The sequence below is a fragment of the Heterocephalus glaber genome, unplaced genomic scaffold (assembly GCF_053883595.1).
Source record: "Heterocephalus glaber isolate CG9 unplaced genomic scaffold, H.glaber_assembly_v1.0 deba00001543, whole genome shotgun sequence".
NCBI classification, from domain to species: Eukaryota; Metazoa; Chordata; class Mammalia; order Rodentia; family Bathyergidae; genus Heterocephalus; species Heterocephalus glaber.
Genome location: NW_028258336.1, coordinates 7,186,044 through 7,206,957, shown reverse-complemented (window position 1 = coordinate 7,206,957; position 20,914 = coordinate 7,186,044). Strand labels below are relative to the sequence as shown.

Below are 20,914 nucleotides of genomic sequence, written 5' to 3'. Positions count from 1 at the left end.
AAATTCCATAATTTGTTACTTCAAAAATGTATGTTTTATGCCCACTCAGGCCGAATACACCAAGCAATGGTAACATCTTTAAATGAAGATAATGAAAGTGTAACTGTTGAATGGATAGAAAATGGAGATACAAAAGGCAAAGAGGTATGACCACTGGGTTAACTTTTATGTCTTGCCCTATAATCAAGATTCTGAACATAAAACAAAAATATGTATTTTATATACTGTATATATTCTTTTATCATTTCTTGAAAAACTTTAAGATTAAAAAAAATTCTTCCTTAAACATCTTTGTATGATTGCACATCAATCCTCTTCATTAAAATGTACTCTTCTTTTAACTCAGCCCACAGTGCTCGCTTCGGCAGCACATATACTAAAATTAACTCAGCCCACAAAATTTCACAGTTACCATAATAATGAATGATTTTGTTTATCATTGTGTTACTAGAAATTTATATAATCAGGTGTATAGAATGCTATTTTAAGAGAGATTCTTTAGCTATATGTGGACTTTATGAGTTACTAGTAACTCATAAAGAATATAAAATGTGATTTTTAAGGGAGATTCTTTAGATGCATGTGGATTATTCTAAACACTAGTTTGCAAGGGAATGCCATTCATTAGGTTGTAATTGTAAGTTATTTACTCTGTAAATTTATTTGAAAAATGAAAAGTTTAATGCCAAAATATCTTTTCAAAATATGTGTGTATTCTAAACAGATTGACCTGGAGAGCATTTTTTCACTTAATCCTGACCTTGTACCTGATGAAGAAATTGAACCCAGTCCAGAAATACCTCCACCTCCAACATCTTCAGCCAAAGTAAACAAAATTGTAAAGGTTAGTGATGAGAGTTTAAAGCAAAGTGTGGGTTTGGGTGTATGAGTGGGTGTATGTTCTGCTTTTAAATTGACAGGTGGTGAAGAGTATGTTTGTTAAGTATTGAGTAGTTTTTTTCCACCATCTACATCTATGTATATATCTACATACCTTCATGGATTGAGGCTAATACACAATTACAGTAATCATTAGATCATGGGAGTTTTTGCTTTCTTAAAATTTTTCCTGAGACTGGCCAGGTGTGGTAGTACACACCTGTAATCCCAGCACCTGGGAGACTGAGGCAAGAGAATCGTGAGTTCAAGGCCAGCCTGGGCTACATAGTGAGTTCAAGGCCAGCCTGCACTACAAAGCGAGACCCTGTCTCAAAAAACAAAACAAACCAAAAGATTTTTTCCTGAAAAAATATTTCCTGACTAAATATTTCTTAGGAAATAGTAGTCAAAACCATTTACTTGTCAGTATTTGTTGAATGAGTATATATAATTTTGACAAAATAGCTGTTTGTTGTGAATAAATACCTATTCCAGTAGTCTTTTGAAATTATAATTCTATTTATATTTATTAAAGAAAAAGTGAGAAACTGAGTGTAATTTAACTACTTGTATGCTGTGAAGATAAACTTTTCAACTGTATTATTTCCTCTCTACCAGTTTTATCTTTACAAACATTAAAAGCAGCCAGGCAAACTCAGGCAAGAGGATTGCAAGTTTGAGCCCAGTCTTGGGCAACTTAACAAAACTATATTTAAAAATAAAAGTGGCTGGGGAGTGTATAGTTCATTGCATAAGCCCTGGTTTCAATTCCTGGCACTGCTAAATAAATAAACAAATGAATAAAGTTAAAAGCACATTATTTTTATTGTTCTTAAAGACAATTCCTTTTCCATTCTCTGAAAATCCTTTACTATTTATTAAAAGTTTGTATAAAAATATGATTACTTTTATACCAGATACTCATTCAAAGTTGTTCAATTTGCAGTTCCATAGTATTCAATTCAGTAAACATTCATTGATTTTTTTTTTTAATATTGTGCAGGTGTAGAATATAAAGATGACTGGCATGGCTTCAGCCTGTAGGAAATGAAAACATCCAAATGTATGGTGATAGAGACTTAACAATATCAATAAAACACTCTGCTTTATAAACATAAATGGGATTTTTTCAATTCATATAACTGAAGCATATTGAGAATCACTTCTTTAGAAGTTGTTAGTTTCTAGTTGTAAATGGCCTGTTTTTTATATTCAGCTTCACAACCTTAGAGGATTTTCATAGTTTTTCTGTCCTTTTAAATAATTAGTAACCTTTGTTTTGCATTAAAAATCACCTGGAGAATTTTTTAAAACACTGATTTCTGGGCTCCACTTCCAGAGATTTTTTTGTTTTGTTTTGTTTTGGTACTGGGGATTGAACTTGGGACCTTGCGCTTTTGAGGCAGGTGGCAGCACCACTGATCTAAATCCCTGGCCCTTTTTTTTTTTTGGTACCAGGGATCAAACTCGGGACCTTGTGCTTGGGAGGCAGGTGCCAGAACCACTGAGCTAAATCCCCGGCAAGATTGTTTTAATTTATTTTTTGTTTGTTTGTTTGTTTTTTTGGTACCAGGGATCGAACTCAGGTCCTTGCGCTTGTGAAGCAGGCGGCAGAACCACTGAGCTAAATCCCCGGCCCGAGATTGCTTTAATTTAATGTGAGGTCTTGGCATCACTGTCCTTTTAAATTGGACCTTTCTGATTTGAATGTACAGCCAGGATTGAGACCAACTGCATTACTTGTTTTTTGAAGTAAATTAAATAAAATCTTGGTAAATAAATAATAGGACTAATAGTTTTCTACCTTAATATGTGTGGTATCCAAGTCTTTGAAAGGCTTCATGAAACCTGTTTAGGGTAATTGACAATGGGTTTTTCAGTAATTCAGTTTGAAAAGGGGGTTGGTTCCAAGCTGTCTAGAACTAATGTTTTATTAACTACTCCCTGATATCCAAAGATGAAAATTACCTAATCCCAAAATCCAAAATCTAAAGTGCTCTAAAATCTGAAACTTTTTGAGCACCAACATGTGGAAAATCCACAGCTGACCTCACATGATGAAATGCAGCCAGACTGCAGGTACACCAAAAAATACTGTATAAAATTACTTCGAGGCTGCATGTATAAGGTGTATATGAAACATAAATGAATTTTGTGTTTAGACTTGGGTCCCATCCCCAAGATAACTCATTACTGTATGTGGAAATATTCCAAAATTTGGAGAAATCCAAAACACTTCTCTGACATTTGTATGGTAGGATAACAACATAGTGAAGTTACTTAACTTCTCTTTACCTCAGTTTCCTAATCTGTGAAATAAGAGTAGCATTAACAAATGACTTTGTAGGGTTATGTAAAGATTAAATGAATTTAATACATAGTCCTGAGAGCAATGCCTTGTTCATGTTAATTTCTGAATATTTAATTAAAAGAAACTGAGTTTATGATATATATATTGAGATGTGAAGAGAGAAAATACAGTGAATGTTTTTTCTTCTATAGAATCGACGGACTGTGGCATCTATTAAGAATGACCCTCCTCCAAGAGATAACAGAGGTGAAGAAAACCTTAGCTCATTATTTTGCCTATTGACTCTTTAATATAGCCTTGATCTAGTAAATCAAAAGTAAATATTACTTGTGATGTTTCTTGATTTTTGTTTGTTTGTTTTAATTTCATAGCACTGGGGACTGAACCCGGGGTCTTGGCGGATGCTAGGCAAGTGCTCTGCCACTGAGCCAAATCCCCAGGCCTTCTTGGTGTTGTTATTTGTTAAACTTTACATTGCTAATTTTAAGAGCGGTATTTGCCTGGGTTCCTAGTACAGTAATATCACTGATACTTAAAATGATTTTTAATTATATGTAATTGATATAAACTCTACATGAAATATGTAATTTTTAAAATTCACCTCACTTAATAATTTTGTAAATTTAAAGGAAGTATTATTAAAAAATGGAATGGGGAAGGAATCAATTGCTTGATTTCATTCACAAGGGTAAATTTAATCATCACATTTACCATAATTTTCTGGCCAAGGGATTTCCAAAGATTGTAATGTTTAGCTTTGGAGTCAGCAAAAGAAGAGTTGAATGGGCATAAATTGTAGTAACGTGAAGCCTTTCATATGCCCCCAGCCAGGGGATATAAAGCATAATTAATTTTATTTGTACTGTTCAGCAGTTCAGAATTACTTTTTTTTTTTTTTTGGTACCAGGGATCGAACTCTGGTCCTTGCACTTGCGAGGCAGGTGGCGGAACGACTGAGCTAAATCCCCAGCCCCTGAATTACTATTTCTGATAGTTGCATTTCTCTGTATACATGTGTGGTGGAATAGGACAGACCAGAGATATCACAGAGCAGATTATAGGTAGAACAGAAAGTCCATTCTTTAAACACTATCCTTTGAGTCTTGTGAAAATTTGTATTTCACGCTGGGCATGGTGGTGCATGCCTATAATCCCAGCACTAAGGAGGCTGAGACAGGAGAATCACTGCAAGTTGAGGACAGCCTGGGTTACATAGTAAGTTCAAGGCCAGCCAGCCTGAACTATGTAGAGAGACCCCACCTCAAAAAGCAGAAAAACTCAAAAATTGTATTTATTTGTGAAATTTGCTACTTTAATTTTATGTTCCTTTCTCCACTAATACCTACATTGGAAGAATCCTCACTGAATTTTGCATATTTGAGGAGCAAAGAATGGGGTTTAAAATATAAAGAGTGTTGGAAGGACTTTTAAGTTTTTATTTTCAGTATATCTGTATAGTGCAAATTTTTCAAAATGATGTTTTTGAAGTTTATATTTTATACATACATATTTTGGAGAAATACCTTTGTAGTATGAAATCTTAAGACATGGAGGCGTTCACATATGTATTAAAACTGGTTATTAAAATCATTTGCTTTGGTTTTTAAATAAATTATTCAGTTTGAGTTTTGTAGCTAAAATTACATTGATGGGAGCTTAAGTCTAGACATGACTTTGAAAAACTGTTTTAGTTGTGTCAGCTCACTGAACAGAATTTATTATTTTATATCCCATTCTATACACATTTAATAGAAACAGCCAGTTTTCTGTCTCTTCCTTTTACTGAGGTTAGCCTTTACTAATTTTGTGATCTGAATTTAAAAATCTTTTCACTTACAGTGGTTGGTTCTGCACGCGCACGGCCTAGTCAGCTTCCTGAGCAGTCTTCCTCTGCACAACAGAATGGTAGTGTTTCAGATATATCTCCAGTTCAAGCTGCAAAAAAGGAATTTGGACCCCCTTGTATGTAAATCATGTACCAAGGATTCAGTCATTTCAGACATACATGTGTTCTCTCTTGGTCACCATTATAAGTCCCTGAATGGTAAACAGACTGATTACAAACTTGATTGCAGGTTCCATTCTACCACTGTGGAAAATTTATTACTTTTGTCTCTTAATGTATATTTTAGAGGAAAAAAATTTGTTTGTGTGAGATTATGACAATGTTTCAGTTGCTTTGAATTTAAAATTCTGTCCAGATGATAATTTGTGAGAGGTTGTAGAAGAAACTCTTACGCTTTCTGACCCTTTCAATTCACAGAGATCTGTGATTCTGAACCAAGAGATGACATGTATCAATATGTTTGAGTCATTTTTCTTTACTCTCATTTGTATATTGTCCTGTTCCTTGTTCTGTTAAAGCAGCTCATAAGTAAATTCACATAGGTGTTAGGCATGCTTTGTCACTGTGTACTCTTTTGTGTATATGGCAAAATGATTCATGAAATTTTTGTTTAAGTATAGTACTCTAAAAAGAAAACTATACTTCTACCGCTCATCTTTTTTTTTTTAGCACGTAGAAAATCTAATTGTGTGAAAGAAGTGGAAAAATTACAAGAAAAGCGAGAAAAAAGGAGACTGCAACAGCAAGAACTTAGAGAAAAAAGAGCCCAGGTTTGTAACCTAGACATGTATTTGTTTCCACCCAGTGATTAAACTACCCTAGGGTGAGTGATTGACTTGTGAAAAAAACAGTAGAGGAATCCACTTAAAAAACTTAAAGAATTCTTGAAATTGATATTGTGGAATAATACAAACTTTTGTGAAAATAAATTACCATAAGAGATTTTTATTGGATATACTTTTCATGTTTTAGTAGGTATGTGTTAGTCCTAAAATTTGTTCCATTTTGAATAATAAGACATTGTATTACTAATTCTAAATATATTATAACATTTGAGGATAATAGGCTTTTGATTTTAAAAGATCTTAAAATCCATTTGGAAAAATACCCAAAAGAGCTACATGATTATACTGTACTATAAATTTTATTGTTTTTTATGGTTGAGTTCAAACCATAGTGAAAAGGGTAAATTCTTGTGTTTTGATTTATACTAGATAGTGAGAGTGTGTCTCTTGTACTCCTCTCTTATTCTCTTCATATAGTAGCAAAATTTTTCAAAAGCAATGGAAAAATTGCATAGACAAGCTGATTTTAAACTGGGTGTCATAGCACAGGCCTGTAGTCCCAGTACTCAGGAGATTGAGGCAGGACAGTCACTGTGAGTTCAAGGCCAACCTGAATAACATAGTAAGACCTGTCTCAAAAAAACAGAAAACATTTTAAAGACGAAGAGCTGGGTTTTTTTGTCCCTCTACCCGTTTTCACATGAACTCTATTATAGTCTCAGATCTTACTTCCTGTAATAAAACATCAGATTATTTATTCATAGTAATATGTTCATATGCTCTTAATCATGTTAGACTACCAGTTCAAGTGATGCTTTGTAGAATTGCAGACCCAATAGAATATTCTACTCGAACGAATCAACTTATGTCTGAAAGTTATTTGAGAATTCCAGTGGAGTTTTGTAATAAATAATACACAAAATGAGAATTGCTGATACTTAGCATAGTGCCACCTGGTGTTTCCCTAGTACTTCAAAATACTTAAATATTTCTGATGTCTTAATTCTATCTTCACATTCTGTACCTCTGTTAACATAATTGGAATTATTTTCTAGAAGGTTAGTTGAAAGTAAGCTTCAGTAACAGTTTTGAAATTTGAATTAAATCTGAATAAGTTATATGAAAAAATATTACTTCTTAGAATGCTCAGTAATTATTCATGGCTAGGAAAGGCTGTAGACTTGCCATTTTTAACATTTTGAACTTTCTCAGTTTTGAATCAAAAATTAGAGTCAGCATTCAGTAATTTAAATTTAAAAAATTTTTAAATTGTCTTGGCTTCTGATTCTTTCATATTCTGTGTTCTGTCATTTTGAGGCTGTTTTACCATCCCTTGGGGGAGGGTCTTTTTTTTTTCTTAATAGGATCAACAAAAATAGGAAATAAACATAAATCAGTCTATATTCTCTTTTGCTAAAACATTTAGATAAAGCAATTAGAATAAAATTTTGAATACAGAATGAATTTTTCTAGAATTTCAACTTTATTCTAGAGTTTACTGCCAGTGTTTTAAATGATTGCTATTTCTCTTTTAAGCTATATTTTCTGCTTTGAGACCATAATGTTAAGTGAAGTAAATGAGATGCACAAGCTTAAAAATCTCATAGTTTCTCTTGTGTAAAAAACCTAAAATATAGGGCCAGGGATTTAGCACAATGGCACCATGCCTGCCTCGCAAGTGCAAGGTCCTGAGTTTAATCCCTGGTACAAAAATAAAACACCTAAAATATAAATAAAGAACAAAATAAAAATAAAGGATAGATAATAGCAAATAGGGAGATCTTTTCTAACAGGGAGGGCTGAGGGAGAGGAGGGGAAAAGAATAAAAAGAAATTAAGATGTGTTAGGTACACGTACCAAGTCCCCATGAGGAATGTAATTATTATGTGCTCCAAACATGTACTAATAAAAAATGAAAAATTTTAAGCTGGGCAAGGTGGTGTACACCTGTAATCCCAGCACTCAGGCAACTGAGGCAGGAGGATCAGTGTGAGTTTGAGCCCAGCCTGAACTACCGTCAGAGACTGTCTCAAAAAAGCTTCAGGCCAAAAAAAAAAAGCTTCAGGCTGGGTATTTAGCTCCGCAAGCGCAAGGTCCTGAGTTTGATCGCTGGCACCAAAAAAGAAAAAAAGATTGCGGGGGGAGCTTCATTTTCTAGAATAACTAAATATAACAGATGATTTTTTAAATAGGTAAAGGGTGGGTTTTTGTGTGGGTTTTTTTTGGTACCAGGAATCGAACTCGGTCGGGTCCTTGTGCTGGCGCAGCAGTCTGTGAAACCACTGAGCTAAATACCCGGCCCGGTAAAGGGTGGTTTTAATGAGTAATCTTTAGCGTTAACAGGATGTAGATTGACATGTTGTACTTTTAATATGAAAGTGATTCTGAACATATTAAACTTGATCTCAAACTATTACATTTTTAGTTTGAATTGTGGCTTGATGGTAACAAGTGACACTATCTGAATTACAGTTTTAAAATCATATGTAACGAAATGCAAGAATTACATCATTATAGTAAATGGTGAATTCTTTCTGTCTTCTAATAGGATGTTGATGCTACAAACCCAAATTATGAAATTATGTGTATGATCAGAGACTTTAGAGGAAGTTTGGATTATAGACCGTTAACAACAGCAGATCCTGTAAGATTTTTTGTTTGTAAATTATTATTTTGAGACTGTTTATCCTGTAAATAAAAATATGTTGATACTCACTAAATTCATGTTATATTTAGTTCTGTGGTTTTTCCTTTGTTTATGGGGGCTCATCATCCATATTTTAAGAAGAAAATCAAGAAATCGTCTACTTTATATTCATCTCCCATAATTTTAAATGTTAGAAGTGCTGCTGCCCTCAAAGGTACCCTTTACAAAGAAAATCTTCCCCATCTTTGGAAAGAGAGGATGACGTGGGAAGACCCAGTTTCCTTTCTGACTATCACTTATACTTTGATCTCAGTTCCAAGCTTCTTTCTTTTTGGCTTACACTGGATCTCACCACCACTCCAATTTATTATTAATTTGTTATTTTTAAATAAATGGTATTCTGGGCCGGGGATTTAGCTCAGTGGTTTTGCCTCCTGCTGCGCAAATGGAAGGACCTGTGTTCGATCCCCAGTACCAAAAAAAATTAAAATAAAAAAATAAATGGTATTCTGATTTGTAACAGTAGGTGATGGTTGTTGATGCTGCAATGAACCAGAAATCCAGTACTGGAAAATGTTCTGTAATCTAATTACTTGTTTCTCAATTCATTACTCAATTCTCATTGAAGGATGAGAATTTGTTGCACAGATAATTTTGAATCATAGTACTTGTGAAAACTAATGTCTGACCTAGCATATATAGGATACGTTACTTACAAAAAAATAATTTGCATTAGGCAGATGTATTATATAGGATTAAATAGAATTGTTCTTCAAACACTTGTATCTCGTATATGTTAGGCCTTACTGTGCATACTTTCATGTGATTTTACTTTATGCATCTGAGCTCTTATTTAGGACAGGCAAATTGGCAAACTTTATGAAAAGGATTTGATGATGATAAGTGGTTTGGGATTTCATTTCTTTATGTTAGTTATTGAAGAAGGTGTGTATTAAAATGTTTTATAAAAATTACTTATGTATAAAATCATAATACTTTAAAATTTGATTAAATTATTTTACTCAATAATCTGAGAATCTTGTTTTTTGCCTACAGTGATCTTTGACAATAACTTTTTCCCTATAACAAAGAAAACATGCCACTTAGTAGAACAGAAATTTTTACTTTCGTTGGATATATCTTGGATTATTCAAGATATCTTCTTAATGGAAATGTAATGCTAGGAACAGTATTACTCTCTACAAAACTATTTCCTGAGGTAGTGGTTTACCAAAAACAAAATAAGCAAGTTTCCATTACACTCAAAATTTTTGAAATAGTTGTGTCTGACAGTTATTAAAATTTGTACAAAGCTAATTTGTTTTTTTAAGCTTACCTATCATATTGATGCTGTGTTTAAATTTCTAAAACCCCTGGAGCAAATATTACATAGTTTATTTTCCATTGTTTCACATTCTACTGGTAATCATTAAAATAAAATGTTTTATTCCTAGATTGATGAACATAGGATATGTGTTTGTGTAAGAAAACGACCACTCAATAAGAAAGGTATGATGCCTGATGAGCTCGGAAAAGAGTTGAATATATATTGATAGTAGCACAAATCAAATTGGCTGAGAAAAGTTAAATGTAAATCATTTCCTTTCATTTTATATTAACTATTACACAGACTTCTATGCTAGACCTGTTAGTTAGCTATGCTTTATAAAGCATTGCCATTCCTTGTTCTTGCTTCACAGAAATCTTGATTGTTTTACCTTGTTGAAATAGTCTTACTGAATGGCATATTTATGGAGTATTTATAAATCTCTGCACTTTTATCTAAATTATTACTACTTATAACTTTTGTACATTAATTCAAATGTTACTGGGCATTGGTTTTCATTTGTTTTTCTAGAGACTCAAATGAAAGATCTTGATGTAATCACAATCCCTAGTAAAGATGTTGTGATGGTACATGAACCCAAACAGAAGGTAGATTTAACAAGGTACCTAGAAAACCAAACATTTCGTTTTGATTATGCCTTTGATGACACAGCTCCTAATGAAATGGTTTACAGGTGGGTGAATTTGTTTTAAGTCAGAATTTTATCCTTATTTCATGTGTCTATCACTATGAAACTTACATTGCTCTTGGCATAGCTCTCCAGAGGTGTTATGTGCTTTTTCATTCTGTGTTTAAAATAAGTAACGTAATAAACTCCATAATGAGTATTAACAGTTGCTCTCTTTAATGCTTCCCAAAATCATAATTTTCATTGCTATTAATTAAATTACTATATTCCTATCATAGACCTATATTCATACGGGTAAGGGAATATTTACATTACCTGGAGAATATTAACATCATTGGGATGGGGAGGTAGCCCAGTGGTGCCATGGCTGCCTCGCAAGTGCAAGGTCCTCAGTTCCAATCCCAGTACCAAAAAAATTTTTTTTTTAAATTGACGTTATTAATACTACCTGGAGAAATGGGTATAGTGTGAGGACTTCTAATTTATGCTTGATCTCTGCACTAATAAAAATTTTGAAATACTTATTTTTATACATCAGTCATTAAGTTGTCTGAGTCTTCATTTAGCATGTACCACTACTTAAAAAAGTTCTGTAAAATCTACTTGGATTTGATTAATTTTTATCATCTCTGAGCTTGATTGTAATTTTAACACATGAGATTCTTTTATTTATATATTCAACTTAAAAATAACTTTCTTACATGTATTATATAATATCAAATTTAGATTTTCATACATTAGTTTATAAACATTCATTTCCAATTATAACAAATCAGTTTAGAAGCATTGCTCTTTTATTCTCTATAGAATTGTCTTTGCAATTACTTAATGATATTTTTGTTGCCCTTTTACAAAAATGCCTAAAAACAAATTAGAGTTAATAAGAATCCTGAGAATTGAAGACATTATAAGTGAAATATGGTTAAGACCAACTAAGTTGATCATAGGCCAATAAACCAGGAGTTCAGAATGTGCAGAAAAATGACAAATTGAAGAATATATGAATGTTAAATACTGTGAGGAATATATTTAAAGGGAATTATAATCATAAATTATATAATATTATTTAACTTTTTGTACCAAAATTATCTCTTCCACCTCACTTCTTTTTCTACCTATCTCATAAAATATAGGTACATTTGACTTTTATAATAGTTTTCAGGTAATCATTATAAAAGTATGTTTTTGTGTGTATGATAGATTCAGCAAATCCTCTGTTTAACCCTGTATTTTTGCTTCCTATATTTGCCAATACTTATCCTTATCATTTCATATACTTTACTTTTATAGATTAAAGAATTGCACTTTGGAAGGGCAAGTCTTATCATGCTTCAGAGTCATTTCTAGTTCCTTTTGACCACAACTTTCATCCTGTTATTGCTCTGTGCCTTCTTGATATTTTTGTATAAAAATTTTTCTAGCAACTATATAAAATATTCCGCTGGTGGATTTGTTTTCTAACGTACTTTTTATTTTTAGTGTTCCACTCCATAAAGAAATATTTATCCCTCATCACCTTTTAATTCTAGCAATAAATTTTACCAATATGTTTGAAAAATAATCCCAGGTGTAATATTTTGTCATTCTTTTCCTGAATCAAGGCTGTGTACTCAGAACTCAATGTCTTACGGGTTTAATTTATATTATTTTCATCAAGTATAAATTGTTTGTGTTAAAGGTAATCATGGCTTTTCTACATATTTACAAAGTTTAAAGATGTTTTTGCAGTAAAATGAAAAATACATAAATGTTTTTGCAGTGTTTTCCCTAATATCTCCTCTGTGTTGAAGTTACCACTCTTGATTGTGTTTAAATTGTAGTTGATACTTGTTCATTTTTATTATATGTGCATTGTGATCATCCTTTATTATGGAATTATATTTTGAAACTTTGCTTTAAGTAACTTTAAGCAGTTCTAAATGGTTTATTTTAAACTTTTGACATATTTACTTAAAATGTTGCCATATGCTTTATTAAAAATATTTTATTTGTGGGCTGGGGATTTAGCTCAGTGGTTTCGCCGCCTGCTGCGCAAGCGCAAGGACCTGAGATCGATCCCTGGTACCAAAAAATATATATATATATTTTATTTGTTATTTATTTAACAAATATTTGCAACACACTCCAACTGATGCATTTTATTTTTAAGGTTTACGGCTAGGCCACTAGTAGAAACTATATTTGAAAGGGGAATGGCTACATGCTTTGCCTATGGCCAGACTGGAAGTGGAAAAACTCATGTGAGTAGTTCACGTGGTATGATGCCACAGTTTCATTTATTTAAAGCTTAATTCTAAGACCTAAGTTACTAAGATATATTCCTAAATCATGTCTGTAATTCTTATTTTCTTTTCAAAATACAGACTATGGGTGGTGACTTTTCAGGAAAGAACCAAGATTGTTCTAAAGGAATTTATGCATTAGCAGGTAAGTGTCCTTTTTGCACATAAATTTTATTAGTCTTGGGTATTACCCAGATGGCTTTGAAATAAAGCTTTAAAACATTATCCAGTAACTCTAATACTCTATCAAGTTCATGTCAATTGTAGGTTATCAGATTTCTTGAAAAGAACTGTAAGATTAACCTGTTCAGTAACACAAATACTGATTTTATTGTGTCATTGTAATTTGGTACACTGTTTGAAATCAGTGCAAACCGTTGAATAGATGAATTGTAAAAATCTTCTGTTTGGTGTGGCTAAGAAAATAACCTTAATCTAATCATCTGTAATTTTAAATTATTTATAAGGATAACTATGAACATCCTTGCACAAAATATTTATAGCTATTTTTTGTCATATTAATGTTCACTTTAGCTTTCATTTTTATTGAAGATATAGGTAAAGATTAATTACTCTAAAAATAGAAAGATTAAGTAGCATGTAAAATACGTATTTATTGCATCTTAACGATTTTCTGTATATGAAATTCTTGACAGCTCGAGATGTCTTTTTAATGCTAAAGAAGCCAAACTATAAAAAGCTAGAACTTCAAGTTTATGCAACCTTTTTTGAAATTTATAGTGGAAAGGTATGTGGAAATTTTAATTTTGTTTTTTTTAATTGTTGTAAAATATATATAATATCCTTTTAACCATTTGTAAGTGTACAGCTCAGTAGCATTTGAGTACATTAACATTTCCTTTTTTTTTTTTTGGTACAGGGGATCAAACTTGGGACCTTGCGCTTGCGCAGCAGGCTCCAGAACCACTGAGCTAAATCCCTGGCCCAACATTTCCTTTTACAGCTCTCTTACCACAAACTACATGTATTTGGACTGTTATGTTAGAATTTATTTAACTGTCATTTAAAACTCTCAATGTTAAACATAATTGTTCTGACTGGTCCAACCACTGTGGAAATCAGTATGGAGATACCTCAAAGAACTAGGGCTAGAGGTCCCATTTGACCCAGCTATTCCCCTGCTGGGTATCTTCTCCAAAGAATTAAAAGAATCATACCCCAGTGATATATGTGCACCCATGTTTATAGCGGCACAGTTTGTAATAGCTAAAGCTTGGAAACAGCCCAAGTGCCCATCAACTGGAAACTCGATAAAGAAGATGTGTTTTTTTTATAAAATGGAGTACTACTCAGCCATAAAGAATGAGAGGGCCGGGAATTTAGGTCAGTGGTTTCGCCACGTGCTGCGCAAGCGCAAGGACCTGAGTTCGATCCCCGGCACCCCAAAAAAAATTATCATAAAGAAGGAGAAACTAGAGACATTTATAGCTAAATGGATGCATATTGAGGGCATACTCTTTAAGTGAAATAAATAGGACACACATGTGTAAATACCAAATAGTTTCTCTAGTGTGAGAAACTGAAAGTATAAATAAGGATTAAAATGATTAAAACGAATAATTGATCATTTGAAATAGGAAAAGGTCCAAAGGTGTAGGGGTGGTGGGAGGGAAAGGGGAAAGGAAAAATTAAGAGAAAAAAAAAATGGAAACAAAATCTGTGTAAATAGGGAAGATTGGAGGGGGTGAAGGGTGCACAGGTAATAGGGAAAAAAATAAGAACCAAGATACATCATGTACAGGTATAAGCACCCAATGATAAATGTAAACGTATTGTATACCTAAAATGTACCAATAAAAGAATTAAAACCTGAAAAAAAATAAACATAATTGTTCTAATAATTCCATCTCTAAAATAATTTTCAGATTCATTTTTACAGAACTGATTCTTTTTTTTTAAAAAGCTCATTTTCCAGTTTGAATATGATTCTTCATAGGTGTTTGACTTGCTAAATAGGAAAACAAAATTAAGAGTTCTAGAAGATGGAAAACAGCAAGTTCAAGTGGTGGGATTACAGGAACGGGAGGTGAAATGTGTTGAAGATGTACTGAAACTCATTGACATAGGCAACAGTTGCAGGTAAATCTCATTTTAATTAAGAAAGAGAAACTCAGATACTGTGGCAGAGATGTTCTCCACCTCATCTCTGAAGTAAAAACTTCTCATGCAGAGATTTGAGCGATATCTGTTATATTGGTACCATACTAATATATTACAGTAATGTCAAATTAAATTGTATGAATCTAGTTATTATTAACTGTTAACTTAGAGCGTCTCTTTTGTATTTAAATTATGAAACTGGCTATGTAGATTTTTTTTGCTGTTTTTAATGAAAATATCATGGTTAAACAAAGTTTTTATATACCAAGATTTTCCTAATCACATTATAGAACATCCGGTCAAACATCTGCAAATGCACATTCATCTCGGAGCCATGCAGTATTTCAAATTATTCTTAGAAGGAAAGGAAAACTACATGGTAAATTTTCTCTCATTGATTTGGCTGGAAATGAACGAGGAGCTGATACCTCCAGTGCGGACAGGCAGACTAGGCTTGAAGGTGCTGAAATTAATAAAAGCCTTTTAGCACTCAAGGTAAATAAAATGTATTTAATTGTGAAAAGTCTTTATATTTCGGCTTTTATTTTTATTTACTCAGTCACAAAATAATAGTACTTGTTTTACGTAAAAGATGTTTTCAAACTTTAGTTGTTACACTTCAGTTACAGATTTTTTTGTACCTAGAATTTTGCCTTGCACACATTATTGATTCCTTTTAGGTGGAGTAAAGAATATGTGAGTTGGTAGGCCAAACCTGAGGCTGGAGATTCTAAAAGTCTTAAGGCCCTTAGTTATATTTTCTTGGGGAAAGCAAGCAAAACATGGAGTTGAGCTAAGATAGTTTCTCAGAAAAAAATGTAGAATGGCTTTTAAAACATTTACCCAGGTTATTCTTTTCCTTTACTAGAAAAACAAAGATTGGAAGGATTACAGTAAAACATTCTGTATTTTTTTCTTTTGAAATGACACTGTAACATTTTAACTTTTATAGTTTTCCTATTACCTGTCACTTTTGTATACTAGTGATAGTGTCCAGAAGTATCTTTTTTTATAATAAAGTTTTGTTTTTGTACATTTTTAAAATTATCATTATGAGAACATTTTTACAGTGCCATAAAACTATTTATAGAATTCTCAGAGCTCATCAGACCTTAAATGTTAAGTTGTAGTAAAACACTTTTAAAATGTATTAGTTAAGATCACTCTTCAAAAGAAAGGGTAATCTGTGATACTTGCTTTCTTAATTTACAGGAGTGCATCAGAGCCTTAGGTAGAAATAAACCTCATACTCCTTTCCGAGCAAGTAAACTCACTCAGGTGTTAAGAGATTCATTCATAGGTGAAAACTCTCGTACCTGCATGGTAAGTTTATTTTTGTTTTAATCCTGAAAGAATTACTATGAATTTCTTAGAAATTTTTAATATATATTGTTTTCAATCATTTGTGAGAGATACAGTGGTATTTAAGATCACCTGTCCTAGCATAGTGGCCTATGTCTGTAACCCCAGCTACCGGGGAGAGTGACGCTAGAGGGTTGCAAGCTCGAGGCCAGCTTGGGCAATTTAGCAAGACCCTATCTCAGAAAGTAACAGGAGCTGGGGTAGCTCAGTGGAAGACCTGGGTCACAGGGCATGGCATGGAACGTGGTTGCTGATATTCTGATAGCAGAGATTGTGCTCTATCTGTAATGCATTCTAGGAATTCCAGCATCTGAATTATTTTATATATATTATCAACTGGTAGTTTGTAGAGACCTGTGAATCCTGCTATTTTCTTCTGAAGACTTTATTAGTTTTTGGTTTTTCTTAAGAGAGGATCTCACTATGTAGTTCACGCTGGCCTTGAACTCACTATGTAGCCCAGGCTGGCCTCAAACTCGCAGTGATCCTCCTGCCTCAGCCACTCAATTGCTGGGATTACAGGTGTTCGCCACCTCCCCCCCCCCCCCCCGGCTGTTTTTGGTTGTTTTAGCAAAAGTTAATTTGACTGAACTTATTCCACACTCTTGTTTCCACTGGTGTGAGCAGCAACTAAAATTGTAACCTCTGTTTATACTTAATTATGTTACATATAGTTTGTCTTGTATATTCCTAGCTCAAGAGTCAACTAGAGACAGGCAATTGATATGTAAAATTTGAGTTTCCTGCTCAGTTGCTCTCTCCCTTTCGGGACAACTTAACTTTTCCAGCTTCTGTGACCCCTGCTCCCAAACTATGTTCTTTAGTTTTTAAGCGGTACTACTGCAAGTTTCTAATCAAGTTCTAGTTGTCCTCTGTGATGGCAGCAGGGCTTGAAAATGCTATTAAAAGTAAAAAGTAGGGGCTGGAGATTTAGCTCAGTGGTTCTGGCGCCTGCCTCACAAGCACAAGGTCCGGAATTCCATCCCCAGTATCAAAAAAAAAGTAAAAAGTTGGGCCAGGGATTTGACTCAGTGGTTTCGCTACCTGCCGTGCAAGCGCAAGGACCCCAGTTCGATACCCAGTATCAAAAAGAAAAAAAAAAAGTGAAAAGTAGGTGGAAGGACATCCTCAGTGCTATTCCCTTCCCCAAAGTGTTTACCTTTATTTTCTGCTGGATTTTGATCATTTTCAGAGAGTTGTTTATTTTTTAACTGGATTTTATAATTATCATATGATTATGGGTATTAGCAAATTATCTTAAGAGTTCAGATAGTATTAATAAGCATTTTTAAATAACTTTTATAAAATTAGACCTAGATGAGCCATCTCTAAGTATTATTGTCTTAATTATTTGTGACATTTTACCTTTGCATTTTTCCCCCTGTAGATTGCCACAATCTCTCCAGGAATGGCATCCTGTGAAAATACTCTTAATACATTAAGATATGCAAATAGGTATGAGAGATGATTATCCATTTTGAAGTTTGAAATCTAATACTGTATTAGAACAGTATATAGTATGATTAAAATATCTACTAGGGCAAATTTTACTACAGTGTTCTTTGTATTTTTAAGAAAAATTTTTTAATATGTTCTTTAACATAATATTTAGGGTTATTTTTTCAAGCTTTAAAAATGAATAGAAATACATTGTATAATTAGAGAGTGACCGATATCCTTAATAAAATTCACCATTCTATCCGAGAACATTATATTTTTATGTTTCAGTGAGTTACATTTCATAATGTTTTAATCACATTTAATTCATGTAAACTCTTCCTGTTATATTAAGACTCTTAAGTGAGACTAGTGGTTTTTCTTAAATTGTTTTGCTATATGCTGAAAATTATTCCTGATGGTATTACATGTCACAAATGGGAAATCTAGAATTCAAGTAAGAAGTGACAGCACAGTTCTTTCTAAATTATATTTTGTTATTCATATCAATAATGTTTCTAACTTAAAAAAAAACAACTGAGTCATTACAGATGGAAGTGCAAAATGCATTATAGACTATTGAAGCAGTTTACTCCTTCATGAAATACCCCTGGAACTTTGGGCTATGATGGGCATATGTATTCCATAGATTCCCCCCCACATGCACTGCCTCTGTTTTGAATGGCATTGTTTACAGTTTCTATTACTGCATTATATTTTGATTTTAATATGTATAGATTTCCCCTTTGTATCCTGCTTCTGGTGTGGAAATTGTCTTAATTTTGTGTGACAAATATATTTGTCCTTTTTAAGCATAATGGAAATTATATTTTCAGTCTTTTCTGAAAAAATAAAATATATGGCACATAAAAAGTACCTAAAACAGGGCCGGGGATTTAGCCCAGTGGTTCCGTCGCCTGCCTCACAAGCGCAAGGACCTGAGTTCGATCCCCGGTACCAAAAAAAAAAAAAAAAGTACCTAAAACATAAGTGAAAAATTTAATAAATATTTGAAAAGTGAAAACTCCTGTCATCAGATCAGGAAATAGAACATTACCATTCTTCAGACAGTTCTCCATGTGTTCCTAGCTATGTTGCTTCTTTAGATATGTGAGATGTTTGTCAACTTAAAATACTGTTTTAACATTGTTCATTGGAGAGTGGAGAACTGCTTAGTGTGGGAAGGGTCTTTTCATTTTGTAAAATTAAAATAGAACTCCTCCATATCTTAAAACTTTAGAACCCTGAATATTATAAAAAATGACGTACAGGTTGAATACCCTTTATCTGAAATGCTTGAGTTTTGAAGTATTTCAGATTTTGGATTTTTTAAAATTTTAGAATATTTACATATACATAATGAGCTATCCTGGACCAGGGATTTAGCTCAGTGGGACTACACCAGACTCGCAAGTACAAGATCCTGAGGTACTGAGTTCAATCCCCGGTACTGGAAAAAAAAAACAAAAAAAATACATAATGAGCTATGCTGGGGACACGATGCAGTTCTAAACACAAAATCCACTTATATTTCAACCGTATGCACATAAACTGAAGGCAATATTACACAGTATTTTTGGTATGGCTGGGGGGGTTTTGGGGGTTTTTTTGGTACTGAGGATCGAACTCGGGTCCTGTGCTTTCGAGGCAGGTGGCAAAATCACTGAGCTAAATCCCCAGCCCCCAGTGTGGCTATATTTTGACTCATGGCACATGGAAGTCACTTGTGGAGTTTTCCACCTGTGGTGGTGCTCAAAAAATTTCAGGTTTTGGAGCATTTCAGATTTTAGACTTTTTAGTTTGCAATGCTTTCCCTTGTGTCTGGCTGTTCCTCTAGTTCAGTGGTGACAAACCTATGGCACGAGTGTTACAGCAGGCATGCAGCCCTCTCTCATGGCACACAAGTTGCCCCAGCAGCCGAGCATCAGATAATAGTTGTTTTTTCTAAACCAGAACTTCAGTATTGAGGTTTAATTACAGTGTTGGCACTCTGTGATAAATAAGTGGGTTTTGGTTGAAGTTTGGGCACTCGGTCTCTAAAAGGTTCCCCATCACTGCTCTACTTTGTTTAGGTTCAAGTAAAATGTTTTATTATCACATAATATAGCTCATTTGCTACACAACTAACCATCTGGGACAAATTATTCTGGGTCATTTTCATTTCCAAATTTCTAGTAGTAGATTTTCACCTATTGTTGCAGACAAAACATTTCATGACCTTTAAGAGTCAGTAACTTTTTTTTACAGTTAAGGAGAATTCATTCCTCTTTTATATTAAATCTGCTCACATTTAGGCAAATATTTGGAGATAGTAATACTACTATATTAAAATTCACATATTTTTAAAATAGTGGTCAAAAAGTGTGTGTTCTCAAGACAAAATGGGCTTAATAACTGATTTATTCCTTAAGGGCAACAAAGCCTCTGTACCCTGATATCCTTATCTTTAATGTGCAGAGATTAATGATGGTGTCGTTCTTAAAGGATTGATTTGAGAACTAAGACAGATAATCTGTATAAAATATTTACCACAATACCTGGAATATATTCCATACATTAATTATCCTGGTTGCTATTTTAGTGGCAACTAAATTAATTATCCTGGTTGCTACTTCAGTGGCAATTTACTTAATTTTTAAGACTGTTCTGTCTTAAAAATTCAATTAGGGGCTAGTGATGTAGGTTGCTGGTAAAGTGCTTGGTGACATGCTTGTTGCCCCAGGTTTAATTCCCAGCACTGCAGAGAGACACAGAGGGAGAGAGAAGAGAAGAAAAGAAAGAACCTTTATTTTGGGTTGAAAATCCAATCCATCTACTTTTGAAGTATTTTGTGGGAGTTGACATTGATACTAAGTGATTAAAATGAAAAACCCAGTTGTAATCACTTGACAAAATTAAGATATTTTAGAGAATAAAAGAGAAAATCTTGAGTTAAAGGAGTAATTGTCCCAAAGAGAAAAGAGGAACAGAAGTATGAGAGGCAGTAGCCTCTATTCTGATTCAAAAGATACAGTCTTTGGATAATGGCAGACATTAGTGATTGGGTCTTGGGTAGAAGAGTGTTCAAGAATGTTTTTGTGTCATATTTGAGTTAATGTGATATATAGTATCACATAGTATAGTTTGGCTTGGGCAAGAGGGTATATTAGAGGAAAAACTTGTTAATGAAGTTAGAGGAAAAATTTGTGGATGATGCAGAGATGTGTCTTAGGAAATTCTGAAGCACGTGAGAAATGGACTTGGAAGTAAAAAAAATTAAGTTAGTATT

At 33.3% G+C, this 20,914-nt stretch overlaps 1 protein-coding gene across 4 annotated transcripts in view; it reads left to right on the top strand.

Moving 5' to 3' along the window:
* Positions 1-20,914, top strand: part of Kif2a (kinesin family member 2A) — a 69,864-nt gene that overhangs the window by 29,825 nt on the left and 19,125 nt on the right. For 2 of the 4 annotated variants that reach the window (XM_004862885.3, XM_004862886.3), the window contains exons 2-16: positions 50-144; positions 725-844; positions 3,382-3,436; positions 5,030-5,152; positions 5,706-5,806; positions 8,370-8,465; positions 9,923-9,977; positions 10,327-10,489; positions 12,594-12,684; positions 12,808-12,871; positions 13,383-13,474; positions 14,684-14,826; positions 15,138-15,342; positions 16,060-16,170; positions 17,597-17,664. In XM_004862885.3, coding sequence (XP_004862942.1) covers positions 50-144; positions 725-844; positions 3,382-3,436; positions 5,030-5,152; positions 5,706-5,806; positions 8,370-8,465; positions 9,923-9,977; positions 10,327-10,489; positions 12,594-12,684; positions 12,808-12,871; positions 13,383-13,474; positions 14,684-14,826; positions 15,138-15,342; positions 16,060-16,170; positions 17,597-17,664 — 1,582 coding nt within the window. The remainder of the gene's footprint in view (positions 1-49; positions 145-724; positions 845-3,381; positions 3,437-5,029; positions 5,153-5,705; positions 5,807-8,369; positions 8,466-9,922; positions 9,978-10,326; positions 10,490-12,593; positions 12,685-12,807; positions 12,872-13,382; positions 13,475-14,683; positions 14,827-15,137; positions 15,343-16,059; positions 16,171-17,596; positions 17,665-20,914) is intronic. The other 2 variants (XM_004862887.3, XM_013078961.3) reach the window with 1 other exon arrangement.